This window comes from Equus caballus, chromosome 16 (assembly GCF_041296265.1).
Source record: "Equus caballus isolate H_3958 breed thoroughbred chromosome 16, TB-T2T, whole genome shotgun sequence".
NCBI classification, from domain to species: domain Eukaryota; kingdom Metazoa; phylum Chordata; class Mammalia; order Perissodactyla; family Equidae; genus Equus; species Equus caballus.
The window spans coordinates 50,539,095-50,559,354 of NC_091699.1; the positions used below are offsets into that span (position 1 = coordinate 50,539,095).

The window sequence follows — 20,260 nt, forward strand, 5'->3', positions numbered from 1 at the left end:
ATGTAACCATTTCACTTAAAAATATCCATCTGGGGCCGGCCCGGTGTCCCAGCAGTTAAGTGCACACGTTCTGTTTCGGTGGCCCGGGCTTCGCCGCTTCGGGTCCCATGGCACCGCTTGGCAAGCCATGCTGTGGTAGGCATCCTACATATAAAGTAGAGGAAGATGAGCACGGATGTTAGCTCAGGGCCAGTCTTCCTCAGCAAAAAGACGAGGATTGGCAGCAGATGTTAGCTCAGAACTAATCTTCCTCAAAAAAAAAAAAAAGCCCATCTTATGGGGTGGCCCTGTGGCCGAGTGGCTAAGTTCACACGCTCCACTTAGGTGGCCCAGGGTTTTGCCTGCTGGGATCCTGGGCGTGGACATGGCACTGCTCATCAAGCCAAGCTGAGGTGGCATCCCATATGTCACAACTAGAAGGACCCACAACTAAAAAAAAATATACCACTATGTACCAGGGGGCTTTGGGGAGAACAAGGAAAAATAAAATCTTAAAAAAAAAGTCCATCTTTATTGATATTCTCTTTATTGATGAAAAATTTTAGATGTTTTTCTAAAAAATAAAAAGAAGGTATAGTGGTTTTTCAAATTATTTTAGAAGTCACTTGAAAAAAAACAAGTTAGAATACCACTGCCCTGGAAGATCTAACTTCCCTCTCTATGGCTCCAGGCAAATGAAATACCTTTCTGAACTCTTCTAGGGCGGTTTCTCTGCTCTACTCACATGCTATTAATAGAAAACATTGTATTTGGGAAGAGAGGGGATTAGTACTCCAGGATCTAATTCCTGGGTTCAAAAACCTGACTCTAATGTATATTTGATAGCCAGTTACTTAACCTCTCTCTGCCTCAATTTTCTTATCTGCAGTAACGTAGCTGTACTTAGGACAGGGGACGTACGGTACAGAGCTCCATAATACCAATTATTATCATTATTTCTAGGGTCTGAGCTCTTACAGAGCACAATCCATATTTTACTTGTATTCTCCTTGTTTCTGTCCTACACTGTTTCCCAGGTCATCTTTTCTCCAGTCTGTCTTCATCTAATCTATCATTCACACTCTTGCAACTGTTGTCTTCTTCATCTATAAATCTGATCATGTCATTCTCTCTGTTCAGGATGCTTTCCCAGTGCTTACAGCATAAAAGTAAAAATTCACTCCCACAACCAAGTAACATCTCTGCTCGCAGCCCATGGGCTTAGGGAGAGTTGCACCAAGCATGCTTTCACACTTTTGCATTAGCCTTTGTTCCAGTTGTTTTCGTGTGTCTGAAACGTCCTTTCCTCCGTGATCACACTCCATTCATTCTTAAAAGTTGGTCTCAAAGACTCATTAGGCTTTCTCACAAGCAATTAGTCACCTGTTGTTCTGGGGTCTTACAGCATTAAGTTCATAACTCCATACCTGCCAATCATACTTTGTTAATAATTTAAAATCTCACTCCCTGTAGGTCATTCATTCATTAATCAAATATTTATTGAACATCTATTAGATAAAAGGCCCTGTTCCCAGCACTGAGGGTACATCTGTGAACACGACTACGTTCTTACGTAATTTATATGGACGTTATATAAGTAAGAAAATAAAAAACATACTAGATCGTGGTAAGTGCTGCGTAGAGAACGTCCAGTGAATATGATTAGCTGTTCAAGGTTGCATGGTCAGGGAGTGCTTTTCTGAAGTACCTTTAAGCTATTAATTTGAAAGCGCCTAAGCGACAATTAGAGGGGAAGAGCTGTCCAGGTCGCGGGAACAGCTGGTGCAAAGGCAGAAATGAGCAGGTGCGGCTGGAGCCATGAGGGGCAGAAAGGTTGTGAAGTCGAAGAAGCTCCAAGTGGTGGTCCCAGATGAGTGTCTACAAAGGCTGACACCGCCACTTCGTGTAAAAGGTCTGGGACAAGGGAGGGCAGGCGCCGATTCCCACCCCGCATGTGGGTTCCTCGACCAGCGATCGACACCCTAAACGGGCTTTCCCTTTGGATCTTCTCACACCAGCCCTGTTCTCTCTGGCAGTGGCAAGAGATGCAGCTGTTGACCGCCAACGATAGGACACAGGAACCCCCGGAAAGAGTCAGACGGGCAGAGGCGAAGGCCGGGCGGCAGAGAAGGCAGGCGCACACGACGCCGCAGCTGGCGGAAGAGGCGGGCGGAGGCGCTCCTCCGAGGCCCGCCTGGCGCGAGTACCGCGCATGCGGGCGCGCGTGCCCTCGTCGGTTAGGGCGCCGGTCCCGAGAAGGGGCGGGGCCGGGCATCCGCGCCGGAAAGGGGCTGGCTGGGCGGGGCCGGGAAGCGGCGGTGGCGGCTGCGCGCGCGCGCGGGTGCGAACGGGGGGCGCCGCGAGGGCCGGGGCGGGCCGGGCGGTGGGGACGACGGACGGCGACGATGGCCGCGGCGGCGGGCAGCGGCGGGTTGGGGGCGGCGGCGGGCGCCACGAGTGCAGGAGGTGCGGCGGCGGCCGCAGGCCTGGCCGTTTATCGGCGGAAGGACGGGGGCCCGGCCAGCAAGTTTTGGGAGAGCCCGGAGACGGTGTCCCAGCTGGATTCGGTGCGGGTCTGGCTGGGCAAGCACTACAAGAAGGTGGGTTCGCGCGCCCGTGGGAGCCAGGAGGCCACGCGACGCGGGCCGGGGGCGACTACTGGCCTTGCGGGCCTCTGGCCGCCCCTCCCCCCCGCGCGCCACGAGGGACAACAAAGGCCGGCGCGGGGCCCGCCACGCCCCCGCCGTCCGGCCAGGGCGCTGGCGGCCTGGGGCTCCCCGGATCCCCCGCGGACCGGCTCCTTGGAACCCACGCACCCCGGGCGAAGGCCCCTGCTCACCCCGCTGTGCGGGAGCAGGTCGCGCTCAGCACCCCGGAGGGTCGGAATCTTCCTCTTTTGTTAGCTGCAGTGGGTGCGTGAACGTTGATTATTAAGAACTGCCTGGGCCAGAGCTGTAAAAGTAGCTTCAAGTTTTGTTTAGAGACTAGTCTTCCAAGGCAAGTAAGTTAAGGTTTTGCTACCTGTTGTTGATTTGCTAAAGGACTGTGGACGATTGTACTTGGAAGTTAATAACAGCAGGTTAATATAATGAATTATAGTATTGATGAGAGCTAATATTAGAAAACAGCGGTTTTATTTCATAGTACTTTTGGGTGTGTTTCGGGATAATACAAGAGTTAATGTTCACTTGCACCTAATGTGTTTCTCAGGCCTTCCCTGAGAACCCCATTTATATTAGATCCCCCCACTTCATAACACCTTTATTTTCTTTGTACCACTTTTTGAGATTATTTTTCCTTTATCTGTTTCTTCTACCTTTGGAATGTAAGTTCTGCTGAGTCAGTGATACTGAAAGTTGTGACTTAACCTCTTGTTTATAACAAATGTTTTTTAACTTCCCCTTCGTGTAAATATTTAGGAATGCCGCCCTTAGAAGGTGTAATGAAGCAGACAGCCAAAAATACTTCCCTCTGCCCCCAAGTTTCTGGAACACCCTTTTCAGTTCTGTACTTGCCCCAATGAGGACCATGGCACTGGGGCCAGGAGCTTGTCATGCCTGTTCACTACGGCGTGTCCTGGAGCATAGTTGGTGCTTACTGCCTCGCCCTTAGTAGTTGCTTTGTATTTGTCGAATGAGTGAGAAGATAATGTAGGCTAGGAACCTAGTCATTTGGGATGTGTCAGCTTTTGAAAGTTGTTGGGCTAGGACAGGTTCTTAGGTTCCTTTGACATTGCACTATGGAACTTTCAGAAATGACTGCTCTTATCTGAAGTTTTAGCAAGTGAGAGACAACATATACTTTTATTTGCAATATATTTTTAGACGCTTTGACTTTTTCCCCCCTGAAATTTCGGTGTCACATTTGGGATTTTTCTCATCTACATGTAATTAGACAAGAATATTGCTCTTCCTAGTACAGTGATAAATTGGTCAGTTTTTTGTGTAGGCCTCTCTAAGGGAACTGAATATATTTATATCGTGGAAGTATTAATTATTTTTTATCACATGCCTTTCAGCCAGTGCTTTGCATCTTAAATTCAGTGTACCTTAATGTAGTTTGTTTTCCCCAGTCTGGATTTTCCCCCCCTGGTTTTATTGAGATATAATTGACTTATAATATTGTATTATTTTATCAGTGTAGTTTTAACAAAAGAAAATACTCAGGAGTAATGTTCCTTTGGGTGTCAAGGAAGGGGGAAAAAAAAAGGAAATAATAGTCATTTCTACCTCTCCAAACACTGTGCATCTGTTTGGGCCCAGTTTTAAGAGGTGGGCTTTAGGCTTGGATCATCCTTCGGAGATTTGCCTGGGTGAGTGAGGAAGTGGCTATGCGGCTGACTGAAGGATGTGTCCCAGAGTGTTGAGCCAAGTAGGCTAATGTTGGCTCAGTGTCCCTGAGGCCTTAAAGACAAAGTCACAGTTAGATTTGACTTCTCAGGGTTTCGTAAAGCTAGAGTATGTTTCTTGGCCCCACTCCGATTCAGAATTGTATGTCCCTTAGGTCTGGCAGCTAGAAGCCCATGAGCCTCTGAGAGTGATGAAAGTATCAACCAGAAGGTTCTTTGCTTCTTTTATACATAGTGTCTCTCTACTTGGTGTGCAGATTGATGGGTTTAAACTAAACTTTTCTATTGCATTTAAGACTGCACTTTCAGATTCAAAAATCTCAGCAACTATATGAAAGAAATGTAACATTGGTAGTCCCGTTTTATCTATGCATTCAGTGAGCGACTGAACATCTCCCCTATCCGGGCACTTAAAACAGAACTCAGATCCTCACAACAGTCCTGAATGATATATTGATGTTGTTTGGCATTGATTTAGTATTTGGTATTGATATTATTTCCTGAATAGATATTACTTACATCATTTTACAAGTGAGAGGAACTTGTGGCTCCAGATTTAAGTAACTTCTCTAAGGTTACAGTTAGGAGTGCCAGATATGGGGGTTAGATGAAGATCTGTCTAGCCCCAAACCCCAATTTTTTTCTTTTGCTCCACATAATCCCTCTCTTTTAGGAACTCACAGTGTTGTGGAAAAGATAGACATAGACGTCTGCTTGTGAAACCCAGATAATTTCAAATTAAAAGAGAACTTCCTTGTATTTTGTTGTCTAAATGCACTTACTAGGTGCTGAGTAAATATTTCCTCTGTGAATGAGCTGAGTAACTAGTGTAGGAATGGGTTCATTTAAGCTTTGTTGATAAATTTGGCTTAGCAACACAGAAGGGAGAGTGAATACTTTTTGACTGGGATGAGCTTCAACTAGGCCAAAGGAGTCCAGAGGTGACCAGTTTAGGTAAGAGGAAGCTGAAGCACGGGGAGGTTAACTGCCTGAGGTTGTATTTTAAGTCTGGAAGAAGTGCAGAAGCTTGTTCATCTCCCACCTAAGTTGCCTTCTTTGTATTATTGAGTACATGTCTTCCATCCTAACTCTGATAAAGATAAGAGCTGTATTTCTGTCTATAGTTTCAGAGTGGTTTTTCTTTTTCTTTTCTTTTTTTGTGAGGAAGATTGGCCCTCAGCTAACATCTGTGCCAGTCTTCTTCTATTTTGTGTGTGGGATGCTACCATAGCATGGCTAGATGAGCTGTGTGTGGGTCCACGCCTGGGATCTGAACCTGCGAACCCCGGGCCACCAAAGTGGAGCATGAAAATTTAACCGCTATGCCATCAGCCTGGCCCCATGAGTGTTTTTTAGATGATAAAACCTTACTGATCTCAAATTGATTCAACTCAGATACCTTGGAGGTGAAGTTTATCTGTAAGCCATTAAGTTCCCAGGTAAGTTTCTTCCCAAAGTTTGGTTTATTCCTGAAATAAGATTTAAGATTTCAGGATGATTGAAAGATGATTTAGATTGAAGGATGATCACTAAAATAGTCTAGATTGCATACAGGAGGCATTTCAGTGTCCTTTACATAAATTATTAGACAGTTAAAGACAGTTAAATCTTTATTTTTGGGGGGGACATTTCCTAAATTGAAATAGAATTGTTTAGGGACAAATTAAACTTTTGATATTTTATTAATGCCATAGGTAATAGAAAGCAGAGTTATTGATAAGACTTCTAAACATATCATCCTGTCTTAATCAAAATACTTGGAGACCAAAAAATTTTTGTTGTCTAAAGTAAAAGATGGTGTTGAGCTTTTTTTGATCAAAAGATAAAATGTTTATGACTGAAATAGTCTATATAATCATTAAAATTTTTTTCTTAATCAGAATTCAGTATTTTGAAAGCAGTTAAGAACTTACATTTTAGGTGATATTTTTGGAAGCGGTTGAGATGAACTCTCATGTAAGTCTGGGGTAGTGGAATGAGCAGTTACACTTGGTTTGGAAGATGTGAGTTCAGTACTCTTGGCGGTGTACTTAATTGACTTAATTGGTGGCGTCCTTAAGCAAATGACTTGATTTCTAGGTTTGAATTTTTCGTTTGTAAATTAAGACTGAGAGTCCATTGGACTGTTGTTTGAATCAAATGAGGTAGTCCTTAAAGATGGGATTATATACATTTGAGGTGGTAGTGATACTTTTGCTATATATCCATTCCATGGTCAGCCTGCTTCATTCTTATTGGTTAAATAGAATGTTACTATTTTGAAATTTTTAAAAGTTGATTTGAAAACCTTAGAGGTGTATATTGGCTGCCTTTTGAGTGGGTATGAGGTATAGTTTACACTAATACATTAATTTCACATTTCATTTATGAATTAAAAATGTCATCTCGTATACATTTTCAGGTTTGATAATTTTTGTGGGTGATTTGGAAAAAAAAATCTAACCAGAGTTAAGTAGTTTGTAATGAAAACATTGGATTTTAAAGTATCTAAGGTAATAATTTTGATTGGGCTTTGAATCTGGCTATCTTCATTGTGAAACTATAGGGTTGTCCACGTGAAACCTTTCTCATTCTGAATGACAGACTGTATTGAATGAAACGTGTGTAGTAGTGAAGTTTAGAATATACGAAGCGATGTATATATAACAGTTATTAAAAATTACTTTTTGCCTGAAGGGTTTAAATTATAGGAAAGTGTATTCTTTAAGTGAGATATATAATGGTATCTGAAATAGATTTTTAAAAAATTCCAGTGGTTCTTTTTTTTTTAAGTGTATGATTTCCATTTATTTAAAGTTCAAGAGAGTGCAAATTAATCTATGTAGACAGAAAGTGGTTACCTGGGGACAGAGTTGGAGGGAGAGAGGGATTACATACAAGAGGGCACGAGAGAACTTTTGGGGCTGATGTATGATTGTTATCTTGATTGTGGTGATGATTTAATGGGTGCTGAGGTCTAAATGTGTCCTCCCAAAATTGTATTTTGAAATCCCCAAAAGTCCAGTGGTTATTAAAGTGTGGTTCCCAGTTTAATAGTCAGTAGTGCCACCTGCAATGGGAACTTGTTAGAAATGCAAATTGTTGGGCCTGACCTATTGAATTAGAAACTTTGGGAGTGGGGCTAAAATTTGAGAACCATTATTTTAGACTAAAGAATTGACATTTTATATGCTTAATTGTATGAAACTTGTTTGAAGTTTTTGATTTATGTCTGGCATGCTTGTTTCACTTTGTGGTCTTATGGAAATGTGTTTTTATTTTTTTATTTTTTGGTGAGGAAGATTCGCTCTGAGCTAACATCTGTTGCCAATCTGCCTCTTTTTTTTGCTTGAGAAAGATTAGCCCTGGTCTAATATCTATGCCAGTCTTCCTTTATTTTGTATGTGTGTCGCCGCCACAGCATGGCTTGATGAGTGGTATAGGTCTGTGCCTAAGATCTGAACCTACGAACCCAGGCTGCAAAAGCAGAACATGCCGGATTTAAGCACTATGCCAGGGGGCCGGCCCTGGAAATGTGTTTTTATAGGACAGCCTTAAGATAAAAGGAAACCTTTTTGTTTCGCTGCTGAAGAATATTTGCCCTGAGCTAATATCTGTGCCAGTCTTCCTCTGTGTTTTGGTGTGTGGGCTGCCAGCACAGCATGGCTACTAACAGAGTGGTGTAGGTCCGGGCCCAGGAGCTGAACCTGGGTTACCAAAGTGGAGTGCCCTGAGCTTAACCACTAGGCTGCCAGGGCTGGCCCATAAAAGGAAACTTTTTTTTTTTTTGAGGAAGATTAGCTCTGAGCTAACTACTGCCAATCCTCCTCTTTTTGCTGAGGAAGACTGGCTCTGAGCTAACATCCATGCCCATCTTCCTCTAGTTTATATATGGGACGCCTACCACAGCATGGCTTTTGTCAAGTGCTGCCATGTCCACACCTGGGATCCGAACCAGTGAACCCCTGGGCCACTGAGAAGTGGAACGTGTGCACTTAACCACAGCGCCACTGGGCTGGCCCAAAAGGAAAACTTTTTAAAAATTTTTTTTTAAAGATTGGCACCTGAGGGCTGGCCCCTTGGCCAAGTGGTTGGGTTCGTGCGCTCCGTGCAGGTGGCCCAGTGTTTCGTTGGTTCGGGTCCTGGGCGTGGACATGGCACTGCTCATCAGGCCATGCTGAGGCAGCGTCCCGCATGCCACATCTAGAAGGACTCACAAGTAAAATGTACGGCTATGTACCGGGGGGCTTTGGGGACAAAAGGAAAAAAATAAAATCTTAAAAAAAAATAAAAAAAGATTGGCACCTGGGCTAACAGCTGTTGCCAGTCTTCCTCTTTTTTTTTTAAGGATTGGCACCTGAGCTAACAACTGTTGCCAATCTTTTTTTTTTTTTTCTTCTTTATCTCCCCAAACTCCCCCTGTACACAGTTGTATGTCTTAGTTGCTGGTCCTTCTAGTTGTGGGATGTGGGACGCCGCCTCAACGTGGCCTGACGAGCAGTGCTATGTCCACACCCAGGATCCGAACCCTGGGCTGCTGCAGCGGAGCGCGCAAACTTAACCACTGGGCCACCAAGCCGGCCCCAAGGAAAACTTTTTATAAGCATAAAAAGGAGTGGTCTAGAACAAGGGCAGGCAAAATTTTTCTCTAAAGGGTAAGAGAGTATTTTCTGCTTTGCAGCCATGCAGTCTCAGTTGTAACTGCTCAACTTTGCTATCGCACCAAAGCAGCATAGACAATGTGTCATGCATGAGTGTGCTGTGTTTTGATAAAAACTTTATTTATGGACATTGAAATTTGAATTTCATGTAATAGTTGTGTGTCATGAAATATTATTGCTCTTTTAAATGTTTTCCCACTTATTTAAAAGTGCAAAAACCGTTCTTAGCTTGTGGGCCACACAGGCAGCAGGCTGGATTTTACCAACCTTTGGTCCAGAAGATTTCATGCAAAATAAAGCGTTCCAGCAAAATACCAGTCTTCAGCAAAATTAACTGCGTATACTGGCTGTTTTGTTAGAGTGGAAAGCTCATACACCTGAACAAATAAAATTGGAGAGGATACTAAGCTTTAAGAAGAATTGTCCTTTTATATTATACTCTATCTTTGATTGGCAGTAGTACAAATTGAGAGCCATTCAAGTTAATGTATAATAATAGTAGACTGTGCAGCTGATATAATTTTGCCGTATATAAATCACTTAAAAATTATTTATTGTAGGGGCTGGCCCGGTGATGCAGCAGTTAAGTTCTCACGTTCCACTTCGGTGGCCCGGGGTTCGCCGGTTCGGATCCCGGGTGCAGACATTGCACCACTTGGCATGCCATGCTGTGGTAGGCATCCCACATACAAAGTAGAGGAAGATGGCATGGATGTTAGCTCAGGGCCAGTCTTCCTCAGCAAAAAGAGGAGGATTGGCAGCAAATGTTAGCTCAGGGCTAATCTTCCTCAAAAAAAAAAAATATTTATTGTAGTAGAAACATACCACATTAATCTCGAAATGTTGGGTGGTATTGGGAAAGAGCTTTGCTCCAGGAAGAAGAGTTTAGTTACTCGTTATTGTTTGTAGAACTGAAGGAAGTACTGTATAAATGTTTTTCCTGCTCAAAATTGGAGGTTTTAAAAACAACACCGTCTACTCTCTGGCTACAGATTATTTATGTTCATCTCACAGAAAAGTACACTGGCTAGTAGATCTCATCCCATTATAGCGTCAGGCTCAAGTTTGAGGTCCAGGATCTCAACATCTAATTTAGGTCTATGTGCAGATGAGATGACTTGGGTTTGGTTTCTTGAGTGTGGTACCTCTCGTTCTGAAGATGTGTTAACTAAAGAGACACATTATCTCTCCCTCCCCACCACCCCAGTATTTGTTTTTGTAAGCTCCTTTACAGTTTATAAATCTGCTGCTGTGCCAGTGCTTAGTAGGTGCTAGGAAGTAAGCTAACATTCTCTTCTGTGTGATTGTCCCAGTTTCTGAGTCCCTGTCTTTATCTTGCAGTATGTTCATGCAGATGCTCCTACCAATAAAACGCTGGCTGGGCTGGTGGTACAGCTTCTTCAGTTCCAGGAAGATGCCTTTGGGAAGCATGTCACCAACCCGGCCTTCACCAAACTCCCTGTAAGTACATCAGCTTATGACAATGGGGCGTCTTCAGTTTCTGTACTCTTTCTTTTGCTCTGCTATCCTATACAATAAAAATTAAAAAAAAAAAAGGAATGCCAGCAGAATTTTGGCTATAATGTATATTGTCTTTTAACCGTAGGAAGCTTCTCTTTCAGGAGTCATTTACCATTTGCGTTAAACCGCACAACAATTACTGTGTAGATTTAACTGTTAACATTTTACTCTGTTGTAGTTTCCTTATAGTCTCTACTATACCAAGTCTTCTCCATTCTTCTGATTCAGTTCTGGTGGCTAGAATGCTGTTTCATAGAATTTTCTATTTTGTAGGTGGTTTTCTTTTGAGCTTGTGTGAAAATATAGTTCTGTCCTCCTTGCAATTGGTATTTTGACTTGTAGTTTGGCTTTGTATAGAAATACTGGGTTATGCTTTATTTCCTTTCAAAATCTGTAGATTTTGTTCTTTCTTTAACGTTTGATTTAGTAGAGACAAATCTGATACTACCTGTTGATTCCCTCCTCTTTTATACTGATCTTTGAAATTCAGAAATATGTCTAGTTGTGATAAGTCATGATCTTAAGAGTCAGTTATGTTTCTTTAGCTCAGGGAACATTCAGTCTGTTAATCTTCTCTTCTGTCCTCCACTCCTTTACTTAGATAAATATATTGTTGTGTTTTTTTTTTGAGGAAGATTAGCCCTGAGCTAACACCTGCTGCCAATCATCCTCTTTTTTTTTTTTTTTTTTGCTGAGGAAGACTAGCCCTGAGCTAACATCCATGCCCGTCTTCCTCTACTTTATATGTGGGACACCTGCCACAGCATGGCTTGCCAAGTGGTGCCATGGCTGCACCTGGGATCTGAACTGGCAAACCCTGGGTCCCCGAAGTGGAATGTGCGCACTTAACCACTGCGCCAGTGGGCCAGCCCCTACATAAATAATGTTTGAACTCTGATTCTACAGATGTGAAATTCCAAGGAACTACCTGTTATCTTTCCTCATAGTTTTTTCTTCTTTTTTTTTGGTGTGGAAGATTGGCCCTGAGCTAACACCTGTTACCAATCTTCCTCTTTTTGCTTGAGAAAGATTGTCCCTAAGCTAACGTCTGTGCCAGTCTTCTCCTATTTTGCATGTAGGATGCCGCCACAGCATGGCTTGATGAGCAGTGTGTAGGTCCACGCCTGGGATCTGAACCTGCAAACCCCAGGCTGCTGAAGTGGAGCGTGTAAACCCAACCACTGTGCCTCATAATTTTTGTCTTCCAGTTCTCTAATTTGGATTTTTGCAGTTTCTAGTCTGCTCTTTCCTGCCTGTAGTAAATTTATTATCAGTAGACCTTTTTTAAAATCTAAAAAGCATTTACTTTGCTTATGGTATTTTTGCCATTCAGACGTTTATTTTTATTTAGTCAAATATATTGATGTATTTTTGAATCACGTCAGGAATCTTTCTCTACTTGTAAGTAATAAAGCAATTCAGCCATGTGTTCTTCTAGTATTTGTATGGTTTTATTTTTCACAATTAAGTCTCATCCATTTAGAATTTATCTTGGTATTCAGTGTGAGCAGTGGATCCAGTTTTATCTTTTTCCATATGATTATCTGATTATCCCGGCAACATTTTTTAAAAAGTGCTTTTTTCCCCCACTGAGTTGAGCTGAGTGACTGTTAAGCATTTGATTATGTCTCAAGCTCTGAAAATTCAGTGAGTAATGCAGTGTATTGTCTGTCCTCAGGAGGCCCACAGTCTAGTGAGCTGTGTGAATAGAGCCTTTGACTTTCCTGATCTCAGGAAGTGTTTTCCAGGAGAAAGGTCATTTGAACTGAGTCCTGAAAGTTGAGTGACTTCTGCAAGGAAATGCTGGAGGATGGGATTTCCAGGCAGTGATAGCAACGTGTAAAAGCATAAAGGCCTGAGAAAATTTGGTACTTTAAGGTAGTTGTAAATAGTTCAACAAGGTGAGAAGTGAGGACAATAGGCAGAGAGATGGGCCGAAACCAGTTATAAAAAGACGAGTTTGCCCTGCTAGAAGTGTAGCTTTTATCTTGATAGTGATGGGGAACCACAACAAGTGAGAGAATAGAAGTTGGCTTAGTCAGTTTTGAGCTTTAGAATAGTCCTGCAGGCTTCAGTGTGAAGAATGGATTGGAAACCATTGAGATTGGAGACTTTGAAAGCTAGCTCTCTGTGAAGAAACTGCTTTCATAATCCAAGTGAGCTGGGATACCAGCCCATGGAGGAAGCAGTGGGTTCAAAGAGGACAGAGAGGAATTGAGAGAGTTTAAGGGGGTAGAACTTTGTGATTTTGGAGGGTTGTGGGGCTGGAATAAGAAAGAATTGACCAGGATGACTACACTGAGCAATCAGGTACCTTTGGCACTAAGGGAAAAGCCAGAGTAAAAGCAGGTTTCTGGAGAAGGTACTCAGTGTAGTCTAACTGTAGTTGAGGTTTGCTCTCCAGTAGGCACCTCTGGTTTAGAAATCCTATAGGTAGTAGGAGATGAGATCTGGAGTTCTAGAGAAAAGGCTGAATTAGAGGAAGAGTTTTGGGAGTTACTAGGTACTGGGTGAATTCACAGTTGGAGGGCAAGGTCTTCTTTTTGGACTTAATTCTTAGCTTATCCTTTTAAAATACCTACTCTTTAATGTGTGATTTATGTTTTATATATGTAATATGTTAGTGTTGTAGTGAGTGCATGTATATAATTTATAAATAAGTTTTTAGATATTGGAGGTACGTTCTCCTTTTTTACTATTGAGAACTGCTTAACTATATAATCAGTATATTTTTTTCTGAACCATGTGACGGGTTTTTTGGGTAACTTGTAAGTTTAAAATTAATTTGAAGTAAAAATTTGCAAGAATAGTGCAAAGGACTTTCATTTTCTCTTCTTCATTTCAGAATACCCAGTTATTAACGTTTCACCACATTTGCTTTCTCATTCTCTTTTTCTTTATGTGTGTGTATACAGTCATGCATCACTTAATGACAGGAATACATTCTGAGAAATGCATCATGAGGCGATTTCATCATTGTACTCAGAGTACACTTACACAAACCTAGATGGTATAGCCTACCACACAGCTAGGCTGTGAGTTACTAATCTTATGGGACTACTGTTATATATGCGTTCTGTTGTTGACTGAAATGTTGTTATGCAGCGCATGACTGTATATATATTTTCTGAAACATTTGAAAGCTCCATGTTCCTTTACCTCTAAATACTTGAGTGTTTATTTCCTGTTATATTATGAACTAGATTAAAATTATCAAATCAGGAACTGGTTGAGATTTTGATCATTTAAAACACTGTAATATGATATATACAGGTTGCACTTTATCAAGTACAATATCATTTAGAATAAAATTTACACATAACATTATATAAAGTATTTTATAATAATGATTCACCTTGTATTGGTATTTCTAATTAGGATTGTAAGACTGTCTTAAAAAATAGTATTTAAAGGGGGCTTTATTTGTGGGATATTTAACTCCTGGGAACTAAACCATTATTTTTTCCAGATTTTAAAGATTAGGGAAGAATATTTTTAGACATAAGACGTAATTAAAAATAATTTGTGCTTTAGTGCCAGTGGGACCAGATGTACTCCTCTTCCTCTCAAAATAGTGTTTGGCATTTTCCCAAATGAAAGAGACTGATACAGTGTATAATGGTGTAAAACACAAGTAGATGAGAGAGAATTAGAACAAAGGATGTTTTAGTGAAACATGTAAGCTGTTTACCTTAAAATGTTTTTTTTCCCTGAATACTGGTATAAGAGTTCACTACTTGGACTTATTCTTTCTTTAATCAAAGTGGAACTTCATATACTAACTTCCTAATTCGTACTGGATGTTAAATAGCTGGCTCGATGTAGTGTCTGTTTTAGCTAATGGTAACTAAAGAGTTAGAAAGATTTAGGGGAAAAAAAGTATTTCGTAAGGCTAAAAATATATGCACAGGCAAACATAATATGAATTGAAACAGAAGAAAAAAGGTTTTTTTTACCTCTACTACAGTAAAAATTCTTGTTTTTCCGTAATCCCTCGAAGGCTTATTACATATGCATACATAAATGTAAACATAATTGTAGGATAGAGCGAATTTTATATTCTGCCTTTTTAAATAGATCATAAGCATCTGTGTTTAAAAACAACAAAGTTCTAAGACCTAGAAGACTACTAGAAGGTCAAGTCAGAGTCTAAAGTATCTGAAGATTTTAAGTATGTTCATGAGATGTTCAAAATTTTCAACTTGTCTTTGCACTTAAAAAAATTAAGTATCATTAATTTGCAACTATGACCTGACTTACATTCTGCAATTCTGTAAATTTCAGGGTGGAAAGACTGTCTTGGGGACATGGAACTGGAAAGAAGAACATAAGTGTTGTTTATGTATTGGAAGGTAGCCCTTTAAGTTTGTAGCTTAGAACTCTGATGAAAGTGGAATTCAAGTAGCCATTTAAGTGAAATGGTGTGGGGCATTTACTTTGTGGAGCAGTGGTTTAGTTTCATTCTTTTAGAAGTTCTTACTGTAAAATGTAACAGAAAACGAATAAAACAAATGTTGACATAAATAATTACAAAGAGAATACCTGTTTAACTACACCCAGGTCAGAAATAGAATATTAACAACAATGCGGAAACTCTTGTGTGTTCCTTCCCCAATCAGAAACCCCTTCTTCCCCTGCGTCGTAATCTTTTCTTAGCTCTTCTTTGCTTTTCTTTGTGTGTATAACCATGTTTGTGTGTGTCTCTGAACCATACAGTGTAGTTTTGCTTGTTTTTGAATTTATGTGAATGGAATCATATGTAGTCTTTTGTGTTGTGAGCCATGGAGCAATGTGAGCTATGTTGCGTATTTGCAAACCTGAAAACACAATTTGAGCCAAAATGAGGTAGATAGTCTAACTGAACTGTTCGGCTGTATACCTGTAGATAAAACAAATTACTTCAGAAAAAAGAATAAGTCTCTGAAAAATCTAGTCAGCTTCTGGACTTTGTAATTCACCTGCAAGGGCAGTGGTCCTAGATGATCTAGCATGATCAGTTGGACCTCAGTGGACTGCAGAGTATGGGCTGTGGTGTTGGAGGCCTGGACGTGTAGGCCAGGCTGGGGGCATGCTGGGCCAGGTGTTGACCAGGGCTCCAGAAAACTATATGACCAGTGTTAATGACAGGCCTGTAGTTCCATCCCTTCTGTACGGATTCACAAGTAGAAACCTCAGTTCACTGGCATTGTATTTCTGATTTACTTGGATGATGTTTTATTTATTTTTTACTTTTTTTTCTTACTTTTACTTTTTTTTACAGTTCCCTCTTTCTTTTCCTATAATGTTTCACCTTCCAACTTTACTGAGGTATGATTGATAAACAATAAATGATAGATATTTAAAATATGATGAGTTCAAGATAATGAACATTTCCATCACCCCAAAAAGTTTCCTTGTAATCCAGCTCCCTGCCACCCCGTCCCCTGGCAACCATTGACACCACAGATTGATTTTCAATTTCATGAAATCTATATAAATGGAATCACGTAGTATATAGTCTTTTTTTTTTTTTTTTTAAGATTTTATTTTTTCCTTTTTCTCCCCAAAGCCCCCCGGTACACAGTTGTATATTCTTCGTTGTGGGTCCTTCTAGTTGTGGCATGTGGGACGCTGCCTCAGCGTGGTTTGCTGAGCAGTGCCATGTCCGCGCCCAGGATTCGAACTGACGAAACACTGGGCCGCCTGCAGCGGAGTGCGCGAACTTAACCACTCGGCCACGGGGCCAGCCCCAGTATATAGTCTTTTTTGCCTTGCTTCTTTCACTCAACATACGGATTTTGAGATATATGTCATCTGTGTTGTTCCATATATCAATAATTTATTCCTTTTCATTGTTGGTTAGTATTCCATTGTATAGATAAACCACAATTTATTTATCCTTTCACTGTTTGATGGGAATTTGGGTTGTTTCCAGCTTTATAAATAAAGCTGCTATCAGTATTAATGCACAAGTCTTTGTGTGGACATATTTTCATTTCTCCTGACTAAACACCTAGGAGTAGAATGTTTGGGTCATAGGGTTGGTAACATTTAACTTTTTAAGAAACTGTCCAACTGTTTACTAAAGTGATTGTATCATTTTATGTACCATCCAGCAGTATATGAGAGTTCCCGTTCCTATTCATTCTTGTCAATAGTTGGTATGATTAGTTTTCATAATTTTATCCATTCTGATGGGAATGTAGTGGAATTTTGTACTTTTATTTTGTATTTTCATAATTTTTAATGATGTTAAACATCTTTTTATTTGCTTATTGACCATTTGCACATCTTCTTTTGGGAGTTGCCTATTCAAATAATTTTTTTATTTGGTCCCCAAGACTACCCCCATGTTCAGAGATTTGCTAGAAAAACTCATAGAACTCAGCACATAGTTATACTCACAACTAAAATTTGTTACAGCAGTATAGTAAGTATGCATGGCCTGATCACAAGGGAAAATTTCAGACACAAGTGTAGTCTGGAGGAATCCATGCTGCAGGCTTCCTTATGTTCTCTCCCTCCCATGAGGGGGTCACACAAAGTGCACTCTTCCCCCAGCAATGAAGATGTGGTAGCACTTCTGCCCATGGAAACCCATTAGAGACTCACGCCTAAGGTTTTCTTTGGGGGCTGGTACCTCTTGCCTAGCATGTATTAAAATTCCAGAGTCCCAAAAGGGAAGTATAAACCACATTGTTTGCACAGATAGTCTAGGCACAGTGAACCACCCTTCTTATCAATTAACTGTTTAGGAATACTCTGAGAGTCAAATTCCGAGATGTGAGCTAAGGGCCAATTGGCAAGCAGGTCTTACTGAGGATAGTAATCTCAGGCATGCTGTGTTAATTCTTTTCTGATGGTGGTGTGTTTGTTTGTTTGTTTTGGTGAGGAAGCTTGGCCCTGAGCTAACATCTGTTGCCAGTCTTCCTCTATTTTGTATGTGGGTCGCTGCCACAGCATGGCTTAATGAATGGTGTATAGGTCCATGCCTGGGATCTGAACCTGTGAACCCCAGCCTGCTGAAGCGGAGAGAACAAACTTAAACACTACAGCACTGGGCCAGCCCCTTTTTTTTAATTAAATTTAAAAAATTGCTTATATAATTACGGATACGTGTTGTTTATGACGTATATCTGTTGCAAATATTTCCTCTTGGTTTGTGATTTGACTTTTTTTCTTAGTATCTTTCCAAGAGCAAAAGTTTCGAATTTTGAGGAAGTCCATATTATTGATTTTTTTTTTTTGACTTTTTTTTTTTTATTAATGTTATGATAGATTACAACCTTGTGAGATTTCAGTTGTACATTTTTGTTAGTCATGTTGTGGGTACACCACTTCCCCCTCTGTGCCCTCTCCCCACCCCCCCTTTTCCCTGGTAACCACCAATCAGATCTCCTTATCAATATACTAACTTCCACCTATGAGTGGAGTCATATAGAGTTCATCTTTCTCTGACTGGCTTATTTCGCTTAACATAATACCCTCGAGGTCCATCCACGTTGTTGTGAATGGGCCAATTTTGTCTTTTTTTATGGCTGAGTAGTATTCCATTGTGTAGATATATTATCCTTTTTATATATTATGGGGTTTGATTTGCTGGTATAAAATTTTCTTAAGATTAAGTTATTTCTTCCTTGAATATTTGATGGAATTCACTAGTGAAATAATTGGGCGCTAGAGTTTTCTTGGTCTTAGTAACCAATTCACTTTCTTTAATAGATACAGGGATGATTTCTTTTTCTTGTGTTGTTTTTGGTGAGTTGAATTTTTCAAGACTTTTGTTAGTTTATTTAAATTGAAGTTAACGTAAAGTTCATAATTTCTCTTACCCTGTTTCAGAGCAGTTTTAGGTTCACAGCAAAATTGAGTGGAAGGTACAGACATTTCTCATGTAAGAAGACCTCCTTCACATCTGGGGTTTAGCCTCCACCCATTATCAAAATCCTGCATCAGGCTGATACATTTGTTCCAATTAATGGACTTACATTGACACATTATCATCATCCAAAGTCCGTAGTTTACATTAGGGTTCACTCTTAGTCGTGTACATTTTCAGGTTGGTTGTTTTTTTTTTAAATTTTCAGGTTTTTGATAAATGTGTAATGACTTGTATCCACCATTATAGCATCACACAGGATAGTTTCACTGCTGTAAAAATCCTTTGCTTTGCCTCTTCATCCCTTTCTCCCCTACTAACCCCTGACAACCATGGATCCTTTTATCTCCGTAGTTTTAACTTTTCCAGAGTGTCATATAATTGGAATATATACTATGTAGTCTTTTCAGGTTGGCTACTTTTGCTTAATAATAGCATTTAAAATTCCTCCATGTCTTTTCATTACTTGCTAGCTCATTTCTTTTTAGCACTGAATAATGTTCTACTGCTCACCAACATTTGGTGTTGTCAGTGTTCTGGATTTTGGCCATTTTGATAGGTGTGTAGTGGTATCTCCTTTTAATTTGCATTCCCCTGATAACATCTGATTTGGAGCATCTTTTGATTTCCATTTTTGAAGGACAGTTTTGCAGGATGCAGTCTTTTTGATTGACAGGTTATTTCTCTTTCAGCACTTTAAATATATCCTCTCACTGCCTTCTGCCCTCCATGGTTTCTGAATAGAAATTGGCTTTTAATATTATTGAGAGTTGTTTGTATATGATGAGTCACTTCTCCCTTGCTGCTTTTAAGATTCTCTGTTTTTGACAATTTGATTATAATGTGTCTTGGTATGGATCTCTTTGAGTTTATCCTGCTTGGAGTTTGTTGAACTTCTTAAATGTGTGAATTCATGTCTTTCATCGAATTTGGGAAGTTTTGGCTGTAATCTCTTCATATATTTTTTATTCCTTTCTTTTGGGAGTCCCATAATGTGTATATTGGTAAATTTGATGGTGCTCATATGTCCCTTAGGCTCTGTTCATTTTCCTTTATTCTTTTTTCTTTCCTCTTGGATGGTTTCTATCAACTTCTCTTTTTCCTCTGTGAATGGGCCATACTTTCTTGTTTCTTTGTAGGGTATGTAATTTTTTGTTAAGAACAGGACAGTTTGAGTATTGTAGTGTGCTAACTCTGGTAATCAGATTCTCCTCCCTTCCCAAGGATTGCTGTTGTGCTTGATGAAGGCTGTAGTCATTTGTTTACTGTTTTCCAAACACTATATTCTTTGTCATGTGTTGTCATTGATGTCTCTGTTCTTTTATCTTCATGGTCAGCCAGTTGTCTGACAAAGATTTCCTCTTTCACTTTTGTTAGAGGATGTTTTGTGCATTTTATCTAGCATTTTTAGTTTTCAGCTGGAGGGTTGGTCTGGATACTTAGCCTAGCATATTTCCTAAAACTTTTTTTTTAAAGCATCATTTTAGGTTTTGGAGATCAGATAAAATGTGGGTCTCTTTAATCTGACTTCAATTAGAAGTCTTGGTAGAGTTTAAAAGCAGTTGATTTTGCCTAAAATAAAGCTCATTCATTTCTTAAATTGAAATAATGTAACATACTGAATCACCTCCCATGGGTTCTGGAACAGGTGTTATGGAAAGAGTCCTAGGCTTAGGAGTTAAACCACTGCGTCCTAGCACGCTGTGCTCTTGTGAGAAGGCACTTTGACCTGTACTGCTATTTCTGGGAAAGTGTTCCTTGCCCTGCCGATCCCATGGTGTAGTTGTGAGAATCATAAGATGTGTGATAAGGAAAGCTCTTCAAGAAATTAGAAGTAGTAATATACAATTTAAAGACATAGAAAATAGATTGCCAGCTTGTAGCAAAAATTTTCTTAGTAAAGGTAAAAATGTC

The 20,260-nt window shown here is 40.3% G+C and overlaps 1 protein-coding gene across 4 annotated transcripts in view; it reads left to right on the forward strand.

Moving 5' to 3' along the window:
- Positions 1-500: 500 nt before the first annotated feature.
- SMARCC1 (SWI/SNF related, matrix associated, actin dependent regulator of chromatin subfamily c member 1) overlaps positions 501-20,260 on the forward strand; it is a 165,609-nt gene continuing 145,849 nt past the window's right edge. For all 4 annotated transcript variants that reach the window (XM_023620516.2, XM_023620517.2, XM_023620518.2 and 1 more), the window contains exons 1-2: positions 501-2,579; positions 10,309-10,428. In XM_023620516.2, the coding sequence (XP_023476284.2) occupies positions 1,932-2,579; positions 10,309-10,428 (768 nt within the window). In that variant the 5' untranslated portion in view covers positions 501-1,931. The remainder of the gene's footprint in view (positions 2,580-10,308; positions 10,429-20,260) is intronic.